Raw genomic sequence first — 17,025 nt, 5'->3', positions numbered from 1 at the left:
CCACTGGAGATACCTTCCCCAATCCGAGCCTACGAATAGGCGCCAAGAGAAAGAAGTGGACGACAGGTCGTGAACAAGGGCAGAATCGCCGACTCGGCTGTCAGCCATCATGTTCATAAAGCCCACAGACTGTTTCGATGTGATTGTTGGACGTGCTGCCGGAGGGAATCACCCCTCCGCTCCGTTGACTCGAGACTGGCGGCTTGATCGCATTTGAATTGCAATTTCTGGCCGAAGAAAGAACCATGAGCATCACGTCGCCAACCTAGGTGTAGAAACCTCAGACGAAGTTTGATCATTTCATTTTTTACCTTGGCGGAAGGGGTATTTGCCTAGTAAGCCTGTTCAGGCATCCAGTCCCTCACAAGTCGGGCAATGCGACCCTGGCCGCTTCGTGAAATGACCTCTACTGCCTGCGTGTGAGGGACGCTTACGAATGATACAAAGTCCTGCAATGCGCTCAATCTACTTTCGCCATTGCGTCTCCCTTACAAGACATCGCCCGCCGTAGTCACGTGCTTCTCAAGCACCATTTGGCAACTTGACGGTCGACGATGCAGAGAGCTCGTCTCATCTTTTGGGGCGCAGGGCTCCTTTCAATTGCCAATGCGCAGTCGACAGCCTCCATCACGGCGCCAGCCCGGTTCTTCTTCGTTTACGACTCTCATCCGACAGGCAGTCTCGAGGCCTCCGTCGTGAGCTATGACCCAACAGACACAACCTACCAGGTCGCTTGCCCTACCGCAAACGAAGCATGTCAGGATGAGGGATACTATCCGGTCAACATTACCCATCACCAAGGCTCTCTCTGGGCGGGGACCAACACGGTAACTGCAGGGACGACCAAGTTTTGGAGCTGCGATCTGGGTACCGGCAGCGACGATGTTCTTTCAGATCAATATGGATGGTGTTCGGTGGGGACCACCTCGGGCAGCTCTACAATGACGGGTGCGAGAAGCCCCGTCAATACGTGCTTCGTGGAGGCACGATCGGTCGTCGTGGCTATTACCGCTGGACTGGACAAATTGGGTGCTAACAAGGAAGGTGCGCGGGAGGCATCGTATCTGTTATCGGTGGAATCAGAGAAGTGGAGGACGCAGACGTGCCAGCCTTTCAGCAGCCCGACGCCGACCGAGTCCTCGGAGCCGACGACCTCGCTGAAGAGTCCCACCGCAGGCGTCACGGACGGCGCGTCGCAGCCGGCGGAGACAGCTTCCCGAACAGCGGCGCCGTCTGAATCGGCCCCACCTAGCGGGTCTAGCCGGACATTGACGAGAGTGGCTCTCGCGTTGATTATGAGTGCGAGTGTTGCTGCGGTGCTTCTTTGAGCCGTTGCGAGGCATGTCTCGCAGCAACTGGACTGATGCTTACCCCGCGAAACTCGTCGAGGTTTCCGAGGAACGTGTCAACGACTGTGCGTTCAACAGGTGCATGTGAGCTTCGGGCCGGTCAAAGTCAGTGTCAGTCAGCCTTGGTTGACAGCTGGGTCGATAGGGCATGACACATTTCGGTCGAGATGGGAGGGAAGATTTTTGGTTACCCCGCGTGTTCGGTGCGTGGGCGAGAGTGTGTTCCTGGGCAGGGCCGTGTACGTACGTCCAGCAGCAGCAGCAGCGGTCATTGGCATTGCATTGGCAGCGAGCGACGCGGAGACGTTACTGGATCAGGGATTAAGCTTCATCGTGTTCCCTTCCCCAGTTTCATGGGCTCTTGAAACTATGCCGCCCGCCGCGTTTCGCTAGAGTTGACGAACGCGTATGCCCCCATTGGCAAATCTCAAATCATTTCGCAAGTGATGATTGGCCTGGAAACTCACACGGGCTGAGGGCAAGTGCCTGGTCGGTGGTGACGAAGGTAAAGTGTCCATCCACTGGCCTCGGATCTGGCTTGAAGTCTACCATTTCCGCAACCTACCTACGATGCAGTACAATGTGGTTAGCAAGGTTGCGAGACCGATTGGCATCCGCAAGGCAGGGACAGGTAGGTGGTCCAGGCGAAAGCTCTTCAGGTATCCGTAGGACGGACATGAAAGTGGCAGGGTGGTAAACCTCGGCTGCGATGACATGCACAAGTGAAAGCTGTTCGGGGCAAGGTTGCATGCGGTGTGGGCCTCGAACGCTGAGGTCAAGCGAGCGACGGCCTGTGAATGGCAAGAGATGGTGATGTGCAGCGTTCGGGGATTTTCTCACCCTGGACGATGAGGATGAGGCTTATGAAGGAGGACACTCAACAGTGCGTCCAGTTGGGCGTCATCTGTCTCTTCTTTCATTCCTCTGACGGCATCTACATTACTTAAGGCACCTGAGGTAGGCACCTCGACTAAGTACCTATCTCAACCAAGTAAGGTATCTAGCCCTACCTAGGTAAGGTACTCCATCCATTACTTACCTAAGGTAGGTAGGTACCTTAACCTGGAAGGCAGTGGGCCAACAGTGGCGTCTGATACTGGCGCAAGCAAGTCGCAGCTACCCGACCTGACCTAGGTACCTTACATACCTAGGTATACCTACCTGGGCACCCAAGGTACCAGAAATAGGCCCGTTCCCGTGTCGAGAGGATGGACCCGACTGGCACAGGCCAGAGCAGGTGCAAAACACCGAATGGCAAGCACCACCCAGCAGCTCCGGGTTGCGTTCCGGTGAGGTCGGGTGGCGTAAGGTCCAGGGTGGGAGCAAGCAGAGCACCAGACGCAGGACACTCACTAAACAGGAGCAGCAGCATGGAGCAGCAGTATGGAGCAGGAGCAGGAGCAGGAGCAGGAGCAGGAGCACGACCGGGAGAACCTTCAATCAATTCACTTTCCATTCCAGTCCACTTGGTTTTTCTATTTGCCCTTTTTTCTTTCTCTCCCACGCCCACTCACTCGCATCACTCGCTCGCTGCACTCTCTGCTCTGCTCTGCACCACCCGACCTCGACCGGGCCTCATCTTTGCTTATTCTCCCAGCTCCCGCCTCACCATCTGGCCACTCAACACGCGAGCTCGCCTTCGCCCAGTCCGGAGCCATTGGTGCCCACGACGTTGCCCCGAAGCCCAGCGTGAGCGATGCGACAAGCCATGTTTCCTCGGCCGCAAATTGAATAATGCACGGCGTACCACTCTCAGCGCCCGTCGGCAACCAGCCTTTCGTCTTGCTTTTCACATCTTGATCCTTTCTCCCAGCCTCTGCCCGCCTGCTCTGCTCTGCGCTGCCCTGCTCGACCACCACCTCGTCAACCACGACCGACAAACCATCGTCGTCCGCCGTCGTCACGACTTGCCATCGTCGGCGTAGCCCGCCTCAATTAGGCGACCTCATGTAACTTGATACCGAACGGCATCAACCAAGACGACGCCAACGACAGGACCTGTTCATCTTTCAACCTTTGGCCATTCGAGCTCCCGGCCGACCCCCCAGCTCCGGGGTCATCCACCGCCTCACGCTCGTTATCGTACCCGTATCCCCTGCGCTCCCTCCGTTCCCCCACCAATCCGCTGCTTCGTCCTATCTTTCTCAACCCCTCCCCGCCTATCCAAGCTCTATCGCAACTACCCGCCATGCCTACCTATCTCTGTCACGGCTTTCGTTGGGACCGCCGAAGTATTCGAGTTTTTGTCGTTGTCCAAAATATCGATGATGCCGCCCCGGAATGGATCATAGCGCCAAACTCTTCTCCCGCTATTCTCGAATCCTTCTACTCCCTCTTCGATTTTCTCCCCGAACCACCTCCCGAAGATACCGAAGCCCAACGAGAAAAGAAGAAGCGGAACAAGTCCAAGCCTCTCAAAGCTGGTGTTCTCAGGAACGAATATGATGTGCCACCCTCAACTGTGCCTCCCGAGGAGGACGATGTGTTGCAGAACAGCTGGAGTGCCGTGAAGCTGCTCGAAGAATACGACCCGACAGATTTGAGCTACGTCAGCCGCCCCTACGCCTACGTCGCCGACCATGTCGTGCGCATCGATTTGAGTAACTCAATCGCGGAGGAGATCATGCGCTATGAAGAGCGGTTGGGCGAGACAAAGGCCATGGCCAGCACCCCGAGTGATGAGTTTTACAAGGCCAAGAAGGGCTCGACATCGGGGAAAAAGGCAGGGTGGTTTGAGAAGCTGAGGGATCAGCTGCAACGTGGTGAAGATATCCGATGGTATGTCGTGGTCTGTGGTGACGAGGTGCGCGACTTCCCCGAAGATATGGGTGCAGCCAAGGAGCAAGCGAGGGAGGACGACCCACGGGATGCAGAAAGCGAGACTCCGAGGGGTCGCGATAGGAGTGCAGGCCCATCTTCGAGACCGGCAGCCTCGCCCAAGGAGTACATATCAAGCGTACCGGCCAGCCAATTCGCGTCGGCAATGTCCCCGCAGCAATTACAAGTCTCGCCAAAGGAGGCGGGACTGCCCTATGGCACCCTTTTCCAGCACCCCAACATGAACACGGGGGAAACGCCAGCACTATTACAAACGAAGCCATCTATGGACTTTAGGCCCAAGACGCCCAAGGGTGGTGGCTTCAGGAGGCTCTTTGGGAAAAAAGACGAGCCATGAAAGCCCTTAGTCTACGGAGCGCATCGGGGAAGGCTTGTTATCATGTGCGTGTAATCGTTGCATTTGCTGTTCTGGCCCGAACACCACGCAACATCGACCTCATGATATCCCCAATTCTGGCCGAGCAAACTCTACGGAAGGGAGCATTATCACAAAGCGACGGCGAATAATAAAAGATTTGTTTACATTCAAAAGAAAATGATGGAAAGCTACCATGATTTATTACCGCCTTGATCGTCGTCCTCCCTCAGTCCACTAACTGCAGCCGCAATGAGCGCCCCCTGCAACCCCAGCTTTCCGCGTTGCGATGGCAGGGGTTGGCTTGCTACGTCATTGGCCGAGGCCTCTCACCTGAGCTGTATGGCTGTTCCAAGTATTTTAGCAGGAACGCGCCCAGCTCGCTCCTTCGAGACACCAACATGGACTAAAGCCATCCCCAACGCCCATTTTTCCCATGCGATTGTGCAGCTACCTACACTGCTTGCGTCGTGCGAATTGGTGCACGAGTCGGCCAGCTGCAGCCTTTCCTGTTTCCATGGTTTAATTAACAGTTCCTCTCCGTCACGGACCGTGACCACCTTGCGGTCTCGCACACATCGATACGTATGATATCTCATCATGGCCCAATTCTCGAGGCTTCGCGTCCCTGACGCCTCCTCGAGGGCCGGCGAAACGTCGCCGTCGCCATCGGTCGCCCAAACAACAGCCGAATTCGACTTGGACAGCAATTTCGAGCTCGACGATGCGGAAGGGGATTTGCAATTCCGTGAGGCAGAGCTCGGTGGAGGCCAGGCCTATGAGCTCAAGAGCTTGGTAAACCCAACAGGGAAGAAGGACGATGGAGGCGAAGACGACTCGTTTTCTTCACGGAGACGGATGAGCGACAGCACCGTTTCAAGCTTTCAACTATACACCCCAGATGAGGAATGCGCAGTTGTTCGCAAATTCGATAGGCGGGTGGTTCTGTTCGTGGCGCTTCTGTTCATGCTGAGCTTTCTGGATCGGTCAAGTTTGTTTACCATTGCAACACTTCTAGCCATGTTGATGCTGATGAAATGTCGCACACAGATATCGGCAACGCGCGCATTGCAGGCATGGATGAGGATCTTCAATCGCAGCCGCCTTGGGATGGATGGTACGAATGGACGCTGACAGCCTTCTACATCGCGTACATCGCCTTCGAATGGATGTCGTTATTGTGGAAGCTTATTCCGGCACATATATACGTCTCCATGATTGTCTTATCATGGGGCTTGACCGCTGCGCTCCAGTCAGTCGCCGTGTCCTATCCAATGCTCATCTTTTTCCGCGTTCTACTGGGAATTGGAGAAGCAGGGTTCACTGGGATTCCGTTCTATTTGTCCTTCTTTTTCAAGAGGGAGGAACTTGCGTTCCGTACTGCTATCTTCATATCAGGTTCGTCTGACTCGACAACGCCCTCCGCCTCAAGGCACTGACTATGTGTAGCTGCGCCGCTAGCGACAACCTTTGCATCTTCACTGGCCTGGCTGATCATCAATTTCGCCGAATATGGCCCAATTGCTCCGTGGCGCCTACTTTTTCTAGTCGAGGGGTTCCCCTCCGTCCTGGTAGCTGTAGCTGCCTGGCACATTATCCCGGACACTCCGGAGACGGCACCATATCTCACGGCACGAGAACGCAAAGTGGCACGACTCCGACTTCGACATCAGAAACCGCATCAGACACGTGGCGAAAAGAAGGCCCCTGGTCTGAAGCTTCACGAAGTGGTTGTCATCCTCTGCGATCCAATGGCCTGGTTGACGGCTGCAATGTTCTTTCTAACCAACATGGCGTACTCTTCCCTGCCCGTGTTCCTGCCTAAGATTCTTCACGAGATGGGTCACTCCCGCTTGGAATCACAGGGGCTCAGTGTACCTCCTTATTTTCTGGCCTTCCTCTTTGTTTTGCTGACGGCACACTTGTCCGACCGATTTCAGATTCGATCGGGCCCAATAATCTTCCACGCTCTCGCATCGGCGGCTGGATATGCCGCCTTGGCATTTTCAGAGCCATTCGGTCTGCCTCCGCCGCTGCGCTACCTGGCTGTGTATCCCGCTGCGATAGGATTCTTCAACGTGGTGACACTCACCATCGCATGGAGCATCAATAACCAGCCATCCGAAAGTAGGCAAGGGGGTGGATTCGCCTTGATGCAATTCATTGGGCAATGTGGACCAATCGTGGGGACGAGGTTGTATCCGGATCGAGATGCACCCTTCTATGCGCCTGGCATGCGAACCTGCGCATGCGCGATGCTCGCTGTAGCTGTTCTCGCGCTCATCCTAAGATTTTACCTCGGCTTCTTGAACCGAAAGATAGACGCATCAACCGCAGACAGCGTTGATGTGGAAGAAGAACAAGGCCTCGTCGGTTCTGTTGGGCGTTCAAAGACAGTGAATGAAAACTTCAGATACATGCTTTGATAGCCTGGAAAACATTATCATCGGACAATTTAGATTCTGAGTAGGGGGTTTTATCTCTGGTAGGGGGTTTTATCTCTGCCGACATGATGTTAGAACGCGTCATTTAGGGTGCCAATGAAGATCAGCGCAGACGTTTCCGCATCTGTGGACAGTTGCTACGCCTCATCCAAACTGTTGGAGCCAAGGTCCCAAGTCGACATGAACACCCCGTGCACGGGCCAGTTATCCAGTTCAGACCCCAGGCGATATGTGTGGAGATGGATCTGATTAGACCTCGGCCCCATTCATCTACCGTCACTCGGTATCCGAACGCCGGAGGTGGACTTCTCACAGCCCCATCCTCAATTCAGTCTGCCATCGATCTCAGGGTGAAAAGGAGCCATTATCACTCATTTAGTGAGGCGCGACCGTGTGTCATGTTATTATTCAAGAAGTACATCAATTCCATCAAGATCCGGCCCATCACCCACAGCTTGGCAGCAATCCCGTCTCACCGGTCACCAGCCGCGGCGGCAAAAACAATAACAACCACAGCAACCATGAAGTCGGAAAATCCAGACGCTAAGCACTTCCTCTCGATCCCATGGGCCGCGGCGCATATCGATGCGCCGGGGACGGTCCGCGAGACGGCGTCGTCGCGGTTCCCGAAGCAGGACACCGAAGACGAGCTCTTTTCGACAACGCTGCACACCGACAAGACCATCGCGGCGTTCCTAACGCTGTACAAGCGGCCATCCGCTGCTTCTGGGGAGAACATGATTCGCGAGGTCAAGGCATTGCTGACCCTGCGGCACGGGGTCAACGGGTACCCCAATGTCTCTCACGGGGGGATCGTGGCTACGATTCTGGACGAGGTTATCGGGCTGGTGTTCCCGGTAAACAAGATCAACGGGCTGATCCCAGACGGGGCGTACATGACGGCGTATCTCAATACGCAGTACGTCAGGCCCGTTCAGACGCCGCAGACCATCTTGGTGGTGGCTACGGTGAAAAAGGTCGAAGGGCGCAAGTACTGGATCGAGGGCGTGATTGAGGACAAGGACGGCCAGGTCTTGGCCAAGGCGGAGTCGTTGTATGTCAAGGTTAAGGAGAAGCTGTGAGTGACGAGAAGGGTGGTGCGCAGAGGGAAGCTGCAGCTTGCCGGAAGTATCTAGATGTTCGGTTTTTGTATAGAGTAGACCTCGGAAGGCCGGTATTGTTTTGAGTAGATATGATGAATATGAAAGGACGGTCCAATTCGGCATTAGAGTCTGGAGAAAAGCAAAAGTAAATGGTAGATATCGAGGATGAGAAGATGTCCCAGGTGGCGCTGATGACAAGCATGATGCGTGATCAATGGGACCGCGTGCAGCGACAACGGTAAATTGAGATGACCACCTAACGCTTAAATGAGGTCCCTTTTTTTTTTTTCTCTTTTTGAGAAAGAAGGGTCGGGCTTCATGAAGCGGGAGACTTGTATTTGCTCAAGAGACGCACAGGGAGCATCCGCCCCACCACCTAAAATGGTTCGTTCTGACCAAAATACCATGCCGCCATCACCATCTCTGGAACTCACATCGACATAATTTTACAACCCTAAAAATATCAAAAAAAAAAATCAAAACGAAGAAAAAGGCAAAAGTTTAACAACGCGCTGCGATAGCGCGCCACCTCGAGCTTGTTGAGAACACACAAGTCAATAGAGACTCGAACTTGGTGGTATTTATACGGCCTCCATCTGAGCACGCCAACTGTGCTTTTACCGACTGAGCCAAAGGCTCGCATCAATGCCGAACTTGTGATGGGGGCTCTCCTTTTTTTTAGGGGGCATATACCTTTGCACGAATGTTCCAGCAGGGTGTGAGGGTTGAGTTGGGAAGGCACCTGAGGTTCGTGGTTGCCTTCGCTGTCCGGGTTGCTGGAACCCCGGATCAGCAACCTACCTTATCAATGACCCCAAAGGGTGGACCCATAAACACTGTCGATACTTGCTGGGCCAGATGCCTCCTGATTTTACAGCCTAGCTTACGAGGTTCCTGTGTTCCTCTTATGCAGAGTTTTCCGGCCAACGTGCTGATAATACTTGATTACCTACTCTCCTGCGAGGAAAGATGAGGCTTCCGGCGATAATGAACCAGTGGAAAGCACGCGAACTAAAAGCCTAATTAAGGAGTCGGTTTCTAATACTTGATACGTCTTTCGAAATGGAGCTGCAAAACGCTTCGCGCCGCATTTTCATGCCAGCCAGTTTGGATGCCAGGCGTCCCTACGACACCCGCCGAGTCAGGGCGTCGAGTATACGGGGTATAAAGTAGTGCTGAAGAATTTTATTACAGCAAATGAAGCAGAGTCGAAGAGACCTGTCTAGGTGCTGTTAATGTTGGCTGATATCGTAGACGTGGAGAGTGAGGTGAAGTCTGCAGAATACGTCTTGCGGCTCCAACGACGAGACGTTGGCTGACCAAAGCGGGTCACTACGCTAGACCTATTTGGGACTCGATTTTTGGGACTTCGCCCCGGATCCACCTAAAATTTCATCCTTCATCTTCAATTACATCCGCCATCTCACTCTCGCGTTTCCGGATTTCAACATAGGGATTCGCAGAGCCTTTTGGTACTGACTCGGACCAAATCTCAATATACAGACGCTCAGACGAATCGCGAGACAAATCCACTCACCGAAGCAGAAAGGCGGCGCACTCGTATCTCGTCGGCCGCCGAGATCATCTCTCACCAACGCCGAACACACACACACACACACACGCCCTCTCTTCCCGGAAAATGGCTCCTAAGCGCGCCGCCGAGGGCGCAGCATCCTCGAATGCATCCAAGAAGCCTCGCAAGGGTTTCCGAGTTGGCCCAGAGAACCTGCCCGAGGGGCCCTGGCGTAGAAAGGGTGGGTTTCCCGTCTGCTGAACACAGCAATCTCAGTCGCTAACAGGCCTCACAGTCGAAAAGAAGAAGGCAGAACTCATCCACAAGGCCAAGATCAAGAAGCAATACGCCAAGATCAAAGAGAGGGAGCTCGCTGCCCAATCGTCATCCAAGAAGCAGCAGCAGCAGCAGCAGCAGCTTGCCGACTCTAGCGACGATGAGGACGAACCCATGAATGAGCCACAGACATCAGAGGCACTTCAAGTGGACTCCACGTCACCAGAACTCGAACAATCTGAAGAAAAGCCGACGCCATCAGGCCCTGACCCCTCAGAAGTCCACCCGACCCGCTCAGACCTGATTGCCAACGACGGCGAGCTACCCAACCCAAATACCATCGCCGTCAAGCGCAAGCACGGCAAAGGAGAACACGAAGACGACCATGATGCAGACGGCAAGGACGGCGAGGACGATGCGGGCGTCGACCGTTATGAGCCGCGCAAGCCCCGCCGCCCTCGCAAGCCAGGTTACTACGAGAAACAGCTGGAGCACGCCGAGAAACGCAAGGCCGAGGCCGAGGCCCGTCGCGCCGAGATCCAGCGTCGTCGCGAGGAGCGCGAGCGCAAGGTCGCCGATCGTGAGAGGTTCCGTCGCGCCATGGCCAAGGCCCGCAAGGGCAGCGAGAACGGTCAACGGAAGCTTGGCCGGGAGAGCTCGTTATTGCTAGAGAAGGTGAAGCGCATGGTTGGCAACTCCAAGTGAGCAAGTGCCTGAAAGCGCATACAGTACGGCGGCGTAAATTTCTTTTTCAATTGCCTGCACAGTTTGATACCACACGTCACATATTATATGGTTGTAGGCATTGAGGGGTTTAAAACTTCGGTTCTTTTTTTTCTTCTTCTTCTGCTGTTGGTTCTTTTTTTCTCCTCAGAAAATGAGATTGCTAAACCATCCGCTTGATTTGCAACGGTACTGCTTCAAATGCCCTTGTTCCGCAATGCCACCCCTCCTGTGTGCAGCTATCATGCCTCCCGTCAGCCATCCTCATTCTTCGTCATCCACCATGCGTCATCGTCTGCACCACCCCTTCGACAGCTCGCTAAAAAAAAAAAAAACCCCCGCCACAAATGAAGTCATGCTCAGCACTCGGAAGCCAACGAGTGAGAGTTAAAAGTGCGCTCGCAACGAATGTAAACATGTCCCGCCGGTTCTTATTCCCAAACCCGCCGTTGAGAAACAAGAAACTCCTTCCGTGCCCCGAGGCAAGAAATGTGGATATCATTAAAGCTTCCTAGCATGGAACCCCCCTTTTTCTGCAGTCGTGGCAACGGTCAACTGAAAAAACGGAAATCCAAAGGTGAAAAGTCAAAGGCCGTCAGCGATGGGCAGGTCGTCTCCGAGCTAGGAATGGTAAAAGAAAAGCGGTCGAAGGCGTAAGGTCGTGGGGGTGTGGATATATACAAGTTTTCCTTTTTCCAACACGGCAATAGTCCATCCAAGGCCAACTGTTTAATCGATGAAGATGGCATGGGTGTTCTCAATGACGAACTGCACAGCCAAGTTCTTGGCGTGCATGTCTGTCATCTCTCGCTCAAGGCTGGTGTCTCTCATGATTGTCGGAGCGAACACAACCGCCAGGTTTTTGGGAGACATCTAAGCCGCCGGTTAGCTACACCACGCACTAAGCCATTGTGAAGAAGACAAACCAAATTCTCGGGCTCTCTTTGAGCCACCCGCGCAAGATGAAACATGAGGAACTCAAGGCAGTCGCGGTGACGCTCAGGCATGGAACCGAACACGTTGCGAAGGTGATCGCAGCGCTCAGTCTTATCCGTGATGGCTGAGAAGAGATTGTCAGTACTTGGGGTCGATTTGCTTCGGGAACAAACTTACCATTGGACTCAAGCACCCTGTCGTAGATATCAAACGTCAACAGCGGGATTGGAAGCTTCCTGAAGTATTGCTTCAACACACTCGTCACTGCCGTGATATCGAGGCCGGGGTCCGAGATGTCGTAATCCTCGCTCTTGTCAAACCCTTCCTGAATCATCTTCACCTGAGAGTTGCCACCCGTCTTTCGATAGATACCCTCAATGTCCATACCACGGAGCTCTACCTCCTCGATACAACGAGTGACAACGCTGGGAATTGTGCGGCGCTCGAAGTCGGCTCTCTCAACAAGGTCAGAGCCGAACAAAGTAGAAGGTGCCTCGGCAATTGCGGGTGTTGCCACATTTGTTGTAGACATCGACTTGCCGGCAGCCTTCTTTCCGAAGAAACCAAAGCTTTGTTGCGAAGGTGCACCTTTCTGGGCGTTGTTCGGAAGCTGAGTACTCGGAGCTTCGACTTGAGATACAGTCATGTTGTATGGCAAGCCGATATTGTCGCCTGTAAGCCCTGGCTGGTGTATGCCACGCTCACGATCATTCTGGAATGCGACGACGGCTCGGTTGACACCCTTGGCCACGTTCTGCGCCATGCTCTTGCCTCCCTTTTTCCAGTTGAACTTCTTGACCTGGCCCTTGCGAATATCAACAACGGTTGGCCTGGCTTCCACAACAGGCTCCTCTGTCTCGTGGACAAGTGTAGTGGTCATGCTGGCAGAGTCCGCCAAATTCAAATTAGATGAAGAGAACACCTTGCTTTGACTGTAGATGCCTAGACCGTTGGGTGACTTGAGTTCGCCCCCGATTTGAGACTTGAAGCGTTCTTGGATCTGGTGGGTGAGATCGTTATTCATGTCGGCGAGCTGGGCGTTCTTGGACGAAAGCTGCTCAAACTCGAGCAGAGCACGATCTCTGTCGGCGATAGCCTGGTTCTTTTCGTCGATCAACTCGTCACGCTCGGCGTGAAGCTGCTCGATAGCGGCGCTCATAGTCTGCTTGACCTTATCAAGCTTCTGCACGAACTCTTTGATCGCGGAGTCCTCGAGATCGCGGGGATCCACAGGCTTCTTCGTTTCCTTCGCACGTTCGACGTATCCAGCCAGTACCTCCAACTGCCTGATCATAATCTCAGTCTGGGTGTCCAATACCGAGACGGTCTTGCGCTTCTCGATTAGGGTCTTGTTCAGTCGCTTCAGGTCCTTCTCAGATGTGAACTGTCTCTCAAGCTCGGCCACGCGGTTTTCCGAGTTTCGCAGCTGCCGCTTAAGCAGAGCTGGATCGTCGCTTGAGTGAAGCGAGATGGGACTGCTGATTATCTCGTGGTTCGATGGATCCTCGGCGATGGGCGTCTTTGGCCAGCGAGGGGATGGTGTACCACGGGTGGTCTCGCTAATACTCCTTGTGTGGCCAGTAACTCTGTGAGGGTGCTGAGGCATTTGAGGGTGATTGGATTCGGTGCTGTTGGTGCGACCATGACGAACGGCGTTTGACACACGACGAAGTATCGATGAAGAACCTTCGTCAGTGCCCAGGATCCTAGCCATGTCCTCGTCCATACTGAAGTCGCCACCTGCACTCCATCTCGGTAGCTTGGGCGAAATCTTTTCTTCGCTTGACGCATTCGCCTGATCCTTTGCGGGAGGTTTGGGTGTTTTCGCGGGAGCTCCAGGCGGTTGCGGGGGTGCTCGGGGCTGCATGTAGGTGTCGCTGAGCTTGTGCTCAGTCATATTCGGGCGCGCGGCAGCGGAAAGTCCCGATGAGCTTGTCTCATCATATGTGTTGGGTCGCCCAGCAGGGCCGACGGTCTTGCCGTTAGCTGTAGAGAGAGAAAAAGTTAGAGTCAGTGCGTCCTGCATCGATATAAAACATGGGTTCGAGAGCATACCGTTGCGGGTGGGCAATTCCTTTCTGGTGATGGACTTGGCCGTCACGTCTGTTCGAGATGAAGAGATGGAATCCATGGAGGGTCGCACATCGCCTTCATCTCGCTGTCTCGAGTCCTGGGACGATCTCGGGGTTCCGTTACCCATGCGAGGAGGAGAATCAGACGAAGGCAAGCTCGGGAATGGCTCCTTGTCTTTGCGCAGAACACCGTCACTGCTCTTGGCACTTCCGCTTTCAGGGGTCATGGCGGCGGAATGCGATGCGCTTCTTGGACTGATCAACTTCTTACTCTTGGGCGCATCCTGCAACTTGAACTCATCGATAGATGGCGACAGCTTGCCGGCGGTCACCTTTTGTGTCCTCTCGTCGTTGCTGACTGATGCGCGAGGGTCTCTCGACGACTTGGATGTTTTGCGCAGCGGCAGCTTGACCGATCCTGACTCGTAGTCGGATGAAGTCTGACGACCCTTCTCTTGGAAAGCAATGTGCGGCGTTGAAGCCGAGGAATCGTTCTTTTTGTCGGTGCTAGCTCGAGGCACGCTGTTGAAATAATCCTTGTCTTTCTTGGAAGCGCCTGGCAAGTTTTCCGACGTCGAACGTGGGGCAGTATTCGAAATCGGTGACGGATCCAGAGCCACCGGGATGAAAAAGCCGTCATCGCCACCGTTGGTGTCGCCGGCGTGATTGTTTGGGGCAACGATTGTCGAATTGCGATTGTTGCGGTAGTTGGATGGGGGCAAAGACAGCCCGTCCTTAGCATTTTCTGAAGGGCGCTCAGGGGAGCGCGATGGTCGGCTGCTGTTCTTGGACGACGAATCGTTTCTGCTGTAGGCGGGGCGGGGTCGAGGTGATAATTCAGTCGGTGTATCAGAATCAGGGTCGACTCGAGTGTCGGAAAAGGCATTTGGAGGTATGGCATTGGGCGGAAGGGCGGGCAAGGACTTGTCGGTTATCATAGGAGACCCGTCCTTCTCCCGCGACTTGGCCTGGGCTGCTGCTTTTGATTTTTTCCTTCGTCTTGCCATGAGCGACTCGTGGCAGCTCATGCAGAAGATCCCCTGGGAGGTTCGCGCGTATCGCAGGTTCTCAATCTTTCTCTTACAGTTGCGACACCGGAAGCACGTCGCGCAGAACGCTTGGTCACCAGTGAGGATGGCGAGGTCTTCGATCTTGTTTCCGCAAGCACTGCAGCTGTATGTGCAGTTGTTGCAGATGAGCGACCCATCGCCGAGCAGGAGGAGGTTCGCGTCGGAGTCGAGGAGAGTGCCGCAGGTATTGCAGCGGAAGCAGTTGAGATGCCATCGGTTGCCGGCTGCATCGGGAGGAGACTCATTAGCATTGTTGAACTTGGAGACTGCCGGTGACATGGCCATGGGGGATAGCACAGCGATATTCGCAAGACAGTAGACGACGCCGAGCGGACAGCATGCAACTGAGTAGGGCAGGTAGAGGAAGGCGAGGGGGAAAAGAAGCAGCTGAGCAGACATACCAAGTTCGAACGCTTTGCCCTCTTCTAGGATCTAGTCGGGTAGGGCACCGCCATCAGTACGTGCTCGCAGACGGGCAGAAGTTAACGGGGGTGGGCCATCATACCTCTCCGCAGCCTTTGCAAGGGAAGACGTCGTCAGCGTCCATGGGGCTCTCCAAGTAGTCCTCCATGACGGCAGCCATGACGGGCAATTCGTCCTCGTAACGGGACGTCGTCACGACAAATTTCTAACAGATGGGATGGGATTTGTCAAGGATCATGAACGTTGCGTCGGCAGCAGGATGGTCGGTGAGCAAATGATCGACCGAGAAAAGTCGTATCATGGGACGACGAAGAGGGAAGGGGTCGGCAGGCTGTGCGGCTCGTGCCAGGAGCTCGACAGAAGGAGGCGTATACGTCGGGAGAATAGCGTCGAATGGATGGCGCTCGGTGATGTGCTCGGGGTCGCGATGGTAGCCAGCCCACACAGAGGGATGAAAAGCAGGAGATGGAACCAGGGCAGCGGTGGCGGTGCGTGGCAGCTTTGGGGTGAGAGGTACCGTCGAGGTAGCGTAGGTTCGTACGACTTTTGGTTGGGCGGGTTGAGGTAATTCGTCGAAGGGGGGAAACTTCGAAAATGGACTTGCGGTACGGATACTCGAGGGCTCGGTGCCTCTGAAGGGGGGCGAAAAAGGGCGGCGTCGGGCGGTCGATCAAAGTCAGGGTAAGGTGAGCTGCTCTACGAAGTAGCTGGCGGCTGACCTCCTGGTCTGGCAGACGAGGCAAGACCAAGACCAAGACCAAGACCAAGACCAAGACCAAGAAGAAGAAGAAGAAGCAGAAGGAGAAAACCACAATAGCTGAAGCTGACACGAAAGCGTGAAATTGGAGATTTTGATCAGGACCTAGGCCCTCGAATCGTCGGGACGATGGAGAGGTGCGACGGCCGACGTGGAGGACGGGCGAGACTATGTTGACTATGGCAAGCCAGGGCTTGGCCAGGTGGTACCAGCTTAGCAGAAGAGAGGACGAGGAGAGGAGGGACCACGTAGGGATCAGAGAGGCACGGGTGCCTTGGACAGGTTCAGGGGGGCTGTCCAGGCCCGTAAGGAGGTACAAGTGAGTGAATGAGTGCTCTAATGAGGCAGGGTGTGGATACGCGCGGGCCTTGCGTTAGTGACGGAAGGTGATGTGGAAGACGGGATGTTAGTGCAAAGGACAAGGAGGAGGAAGCCGTCGCTGCCTTCGATGCAAGCCGGAGGACGGCTTTAGGGGAAGAGGTGGGAAGGTGGCGCTTGACGTGGAATTTGGGGGGGGGGGAGAGGACACTTGTATGTGCGTGTATTTGGACAGTAGTTTGGGGGTTCTTGGGGGTTTGGGGGGAGGAGAGAGTGAGACCGATTGTGGATTTTGGGGGATTGCGAGCCGGGTGACGGGAGGTGGAAAGAGCAGCAGTCTGACAGGAGGACTTCTGGAGTCCTTCGGTCGGGGCGGTGCGGTACGGAGGGGAGGGGGGACGGGGCGGGAGGGGGAGTGGGAGGTCGACGGCAGCCAGACAGCGGTACCGCTGTCTCCCAGGTTGGCCCTACTTTGGAGTCCCGGAGGTAAGGTTCTGTCTCTCCAAGGTAGGTAGGTACCTTACCTTACCTTACCGTACCTGACCCTGAATTACGCAGTACGTTGTTGGATTGATGTTGGTGGCTTGTGTGGGAATCTGGCATGCAGGGCGCCGACAAAATACCGGCCAAGGTATCGAGTCTCCAAGGCGCATGTACTTCTGCACAGGCACTGCAGAGGCTTCATGTATCTCCTGGCGGTGTGCACTGCAGCAGGCGACCTTGCCGCATGGGAAGAGTGACTTGGTTGCACTGTCTTGCAGACGCAGAACAAATCCCTCCTCTGCCTCCTCCTCCTCCTCCTCTTCCTCCAAAAGTATGTAAACTTCTTCTGCCTCTCGTCTGTTCAT

The 17,025-nt window shown here is 54.7% G+C and overlaps 6 protein-coding genes across 6 annotated transcripts; 5 read left to right on the top strand and 1 right to left on the bottom strand.

The window, feature by feature from the left end:
- Positions 1 to 554: 554 nt before the first annotated feature.
- On the top strand, positions 555 to 1,237 carry CGGC5_v005389 (uncharacterized protein; the record flags this gene model as incomplete). Its single annotated transcript, XM_066151446.1, has 2 exons — positions 555 to 1,044; positions 1,101 to 1,237. The coding sequence occupies 2 exons, from the start codon at positions 555 to 557 to the stop codon at positions 1,235 to 1,237; spliced, it is 627 nt and encodes a 208-aa protein (XP_066008969.1).
- Positions 1,238 to 3,537: 2,300 nt separating this feature from the next.
- Positions 3,538 to 4,524, top strand: CGGC5_v005388 (uncharacterized protein; the record flags this gene model as incomplete). Its single annotated transcript, XM_032035656.2, has 1 exon — positions 3,538 to 4,524. The coding sequence occupies one exon, from the start codon at positions 3,538 to 3,540 to the stop codon at positions 4,522 to 4,524; it is 987 nt and encodes a 328-aa protein (XP_031885425.2).
- Positions 4,525 to 5,142: 618 nt separating this feature from the next.
- Positions 5,143 to 6,968, top strand: prlL-20 (MFS transporter prlL; the record flags this gene model as incomplete). Its single annotated transcript, XM_032035655.1, has 3 exons — positions 5,143 to 5,533; positions 5,593 to 5,940; positions 5,992 to 6,968. The coding sequence occupies 3 exons, from the start codon at positions 5,143 to 5,145 to the stop codon at positions 6,966 to 6,968; spliced, it is 1,716 nt and encodes a 571-aa protein (XP_031885422.1).
- A 539-nt stretch (positions 6,969 to 7,507) lies between these two features.
- On the top strand, positions 7,508 to 8,068 carry vlmB-1 (Verlamelin biosynthesis protein B; the record flags this gene model as incomplete). The annotated part of the gene is made up of 1 exon (XM_032035654.1): positions 7,508 to 8,068. One exon carries the CDS (start codon positions 7,508 to 7,510, stop codon positions 8,066 to 8,068), a length of 561 nt encoding a protein of 186 aa, XP_031885423.1.
- Positions 8,069 to 9,728: 1,660 nt separating this feature from the next.
- On the top strand, positions 9,729 to 10,583 carry CGGC5_v005385 (uncharacterized protein; the record flags this gene model as incomplete). The annotated part of the gene is made up of 2 exons (XM_032035653.1): positions 9,729 to 9,843; positions 9,898 to 10,583. The coding sequence occupies 2 exons, from the start codon at positions 9,729 to 9,731 to the stop codon at positions 10,581 to 10,583; spliced, it is 801 nt and encodes a 266-aa protein (XP_031885420.1).
- Positions 10,584 to 11,330: 747 nt separating this feature from the next.
- rga4 (putative Rho-type GTPase-activating protein 4) lies at positions 11,331 to 15,262 on the bottom strand (the record flags this gene model as incomplete). Its single annotated transcript, XM_032035652.1, has 6 exons — positions 11,331 to 11,474; positions 11,528 to 11,661; positions 11,715 to 13,523; positions 13,593 to 14,903; positions 15,081 to 15,111; positions 15,185 to 15,262. The coding sequence occupies 6 exons, from the start codon at positions 15,260 to 15,262 to the stop codon at positions 11,331 to 11,333; spliced, it is 3,507 nt and encodes a 1,168-aa protein (XP_031885421.1).
- Positions 15,263 to 17,025: the final 1,763 nt, after the last annotated feature.

The sequence above is a fragment of the Colletotrichum fructicola genome, assembly GCF_000319635.2.
Source record: "Colletotrichum fructicola Nara gc5 chromosome Unknown KSG_Nara_v1_contig03, whole genome shotgun sequence".
NCBI lineage: Eukaryota > Fungi > Ascomycota > Sordariomycetes > Glomerellales > Glomerellaceae > Colletotrichum > Colletotrichum fructicola.
This window is presented reverse-complemented; position numbering and strand designations above follow the sequence as displayed.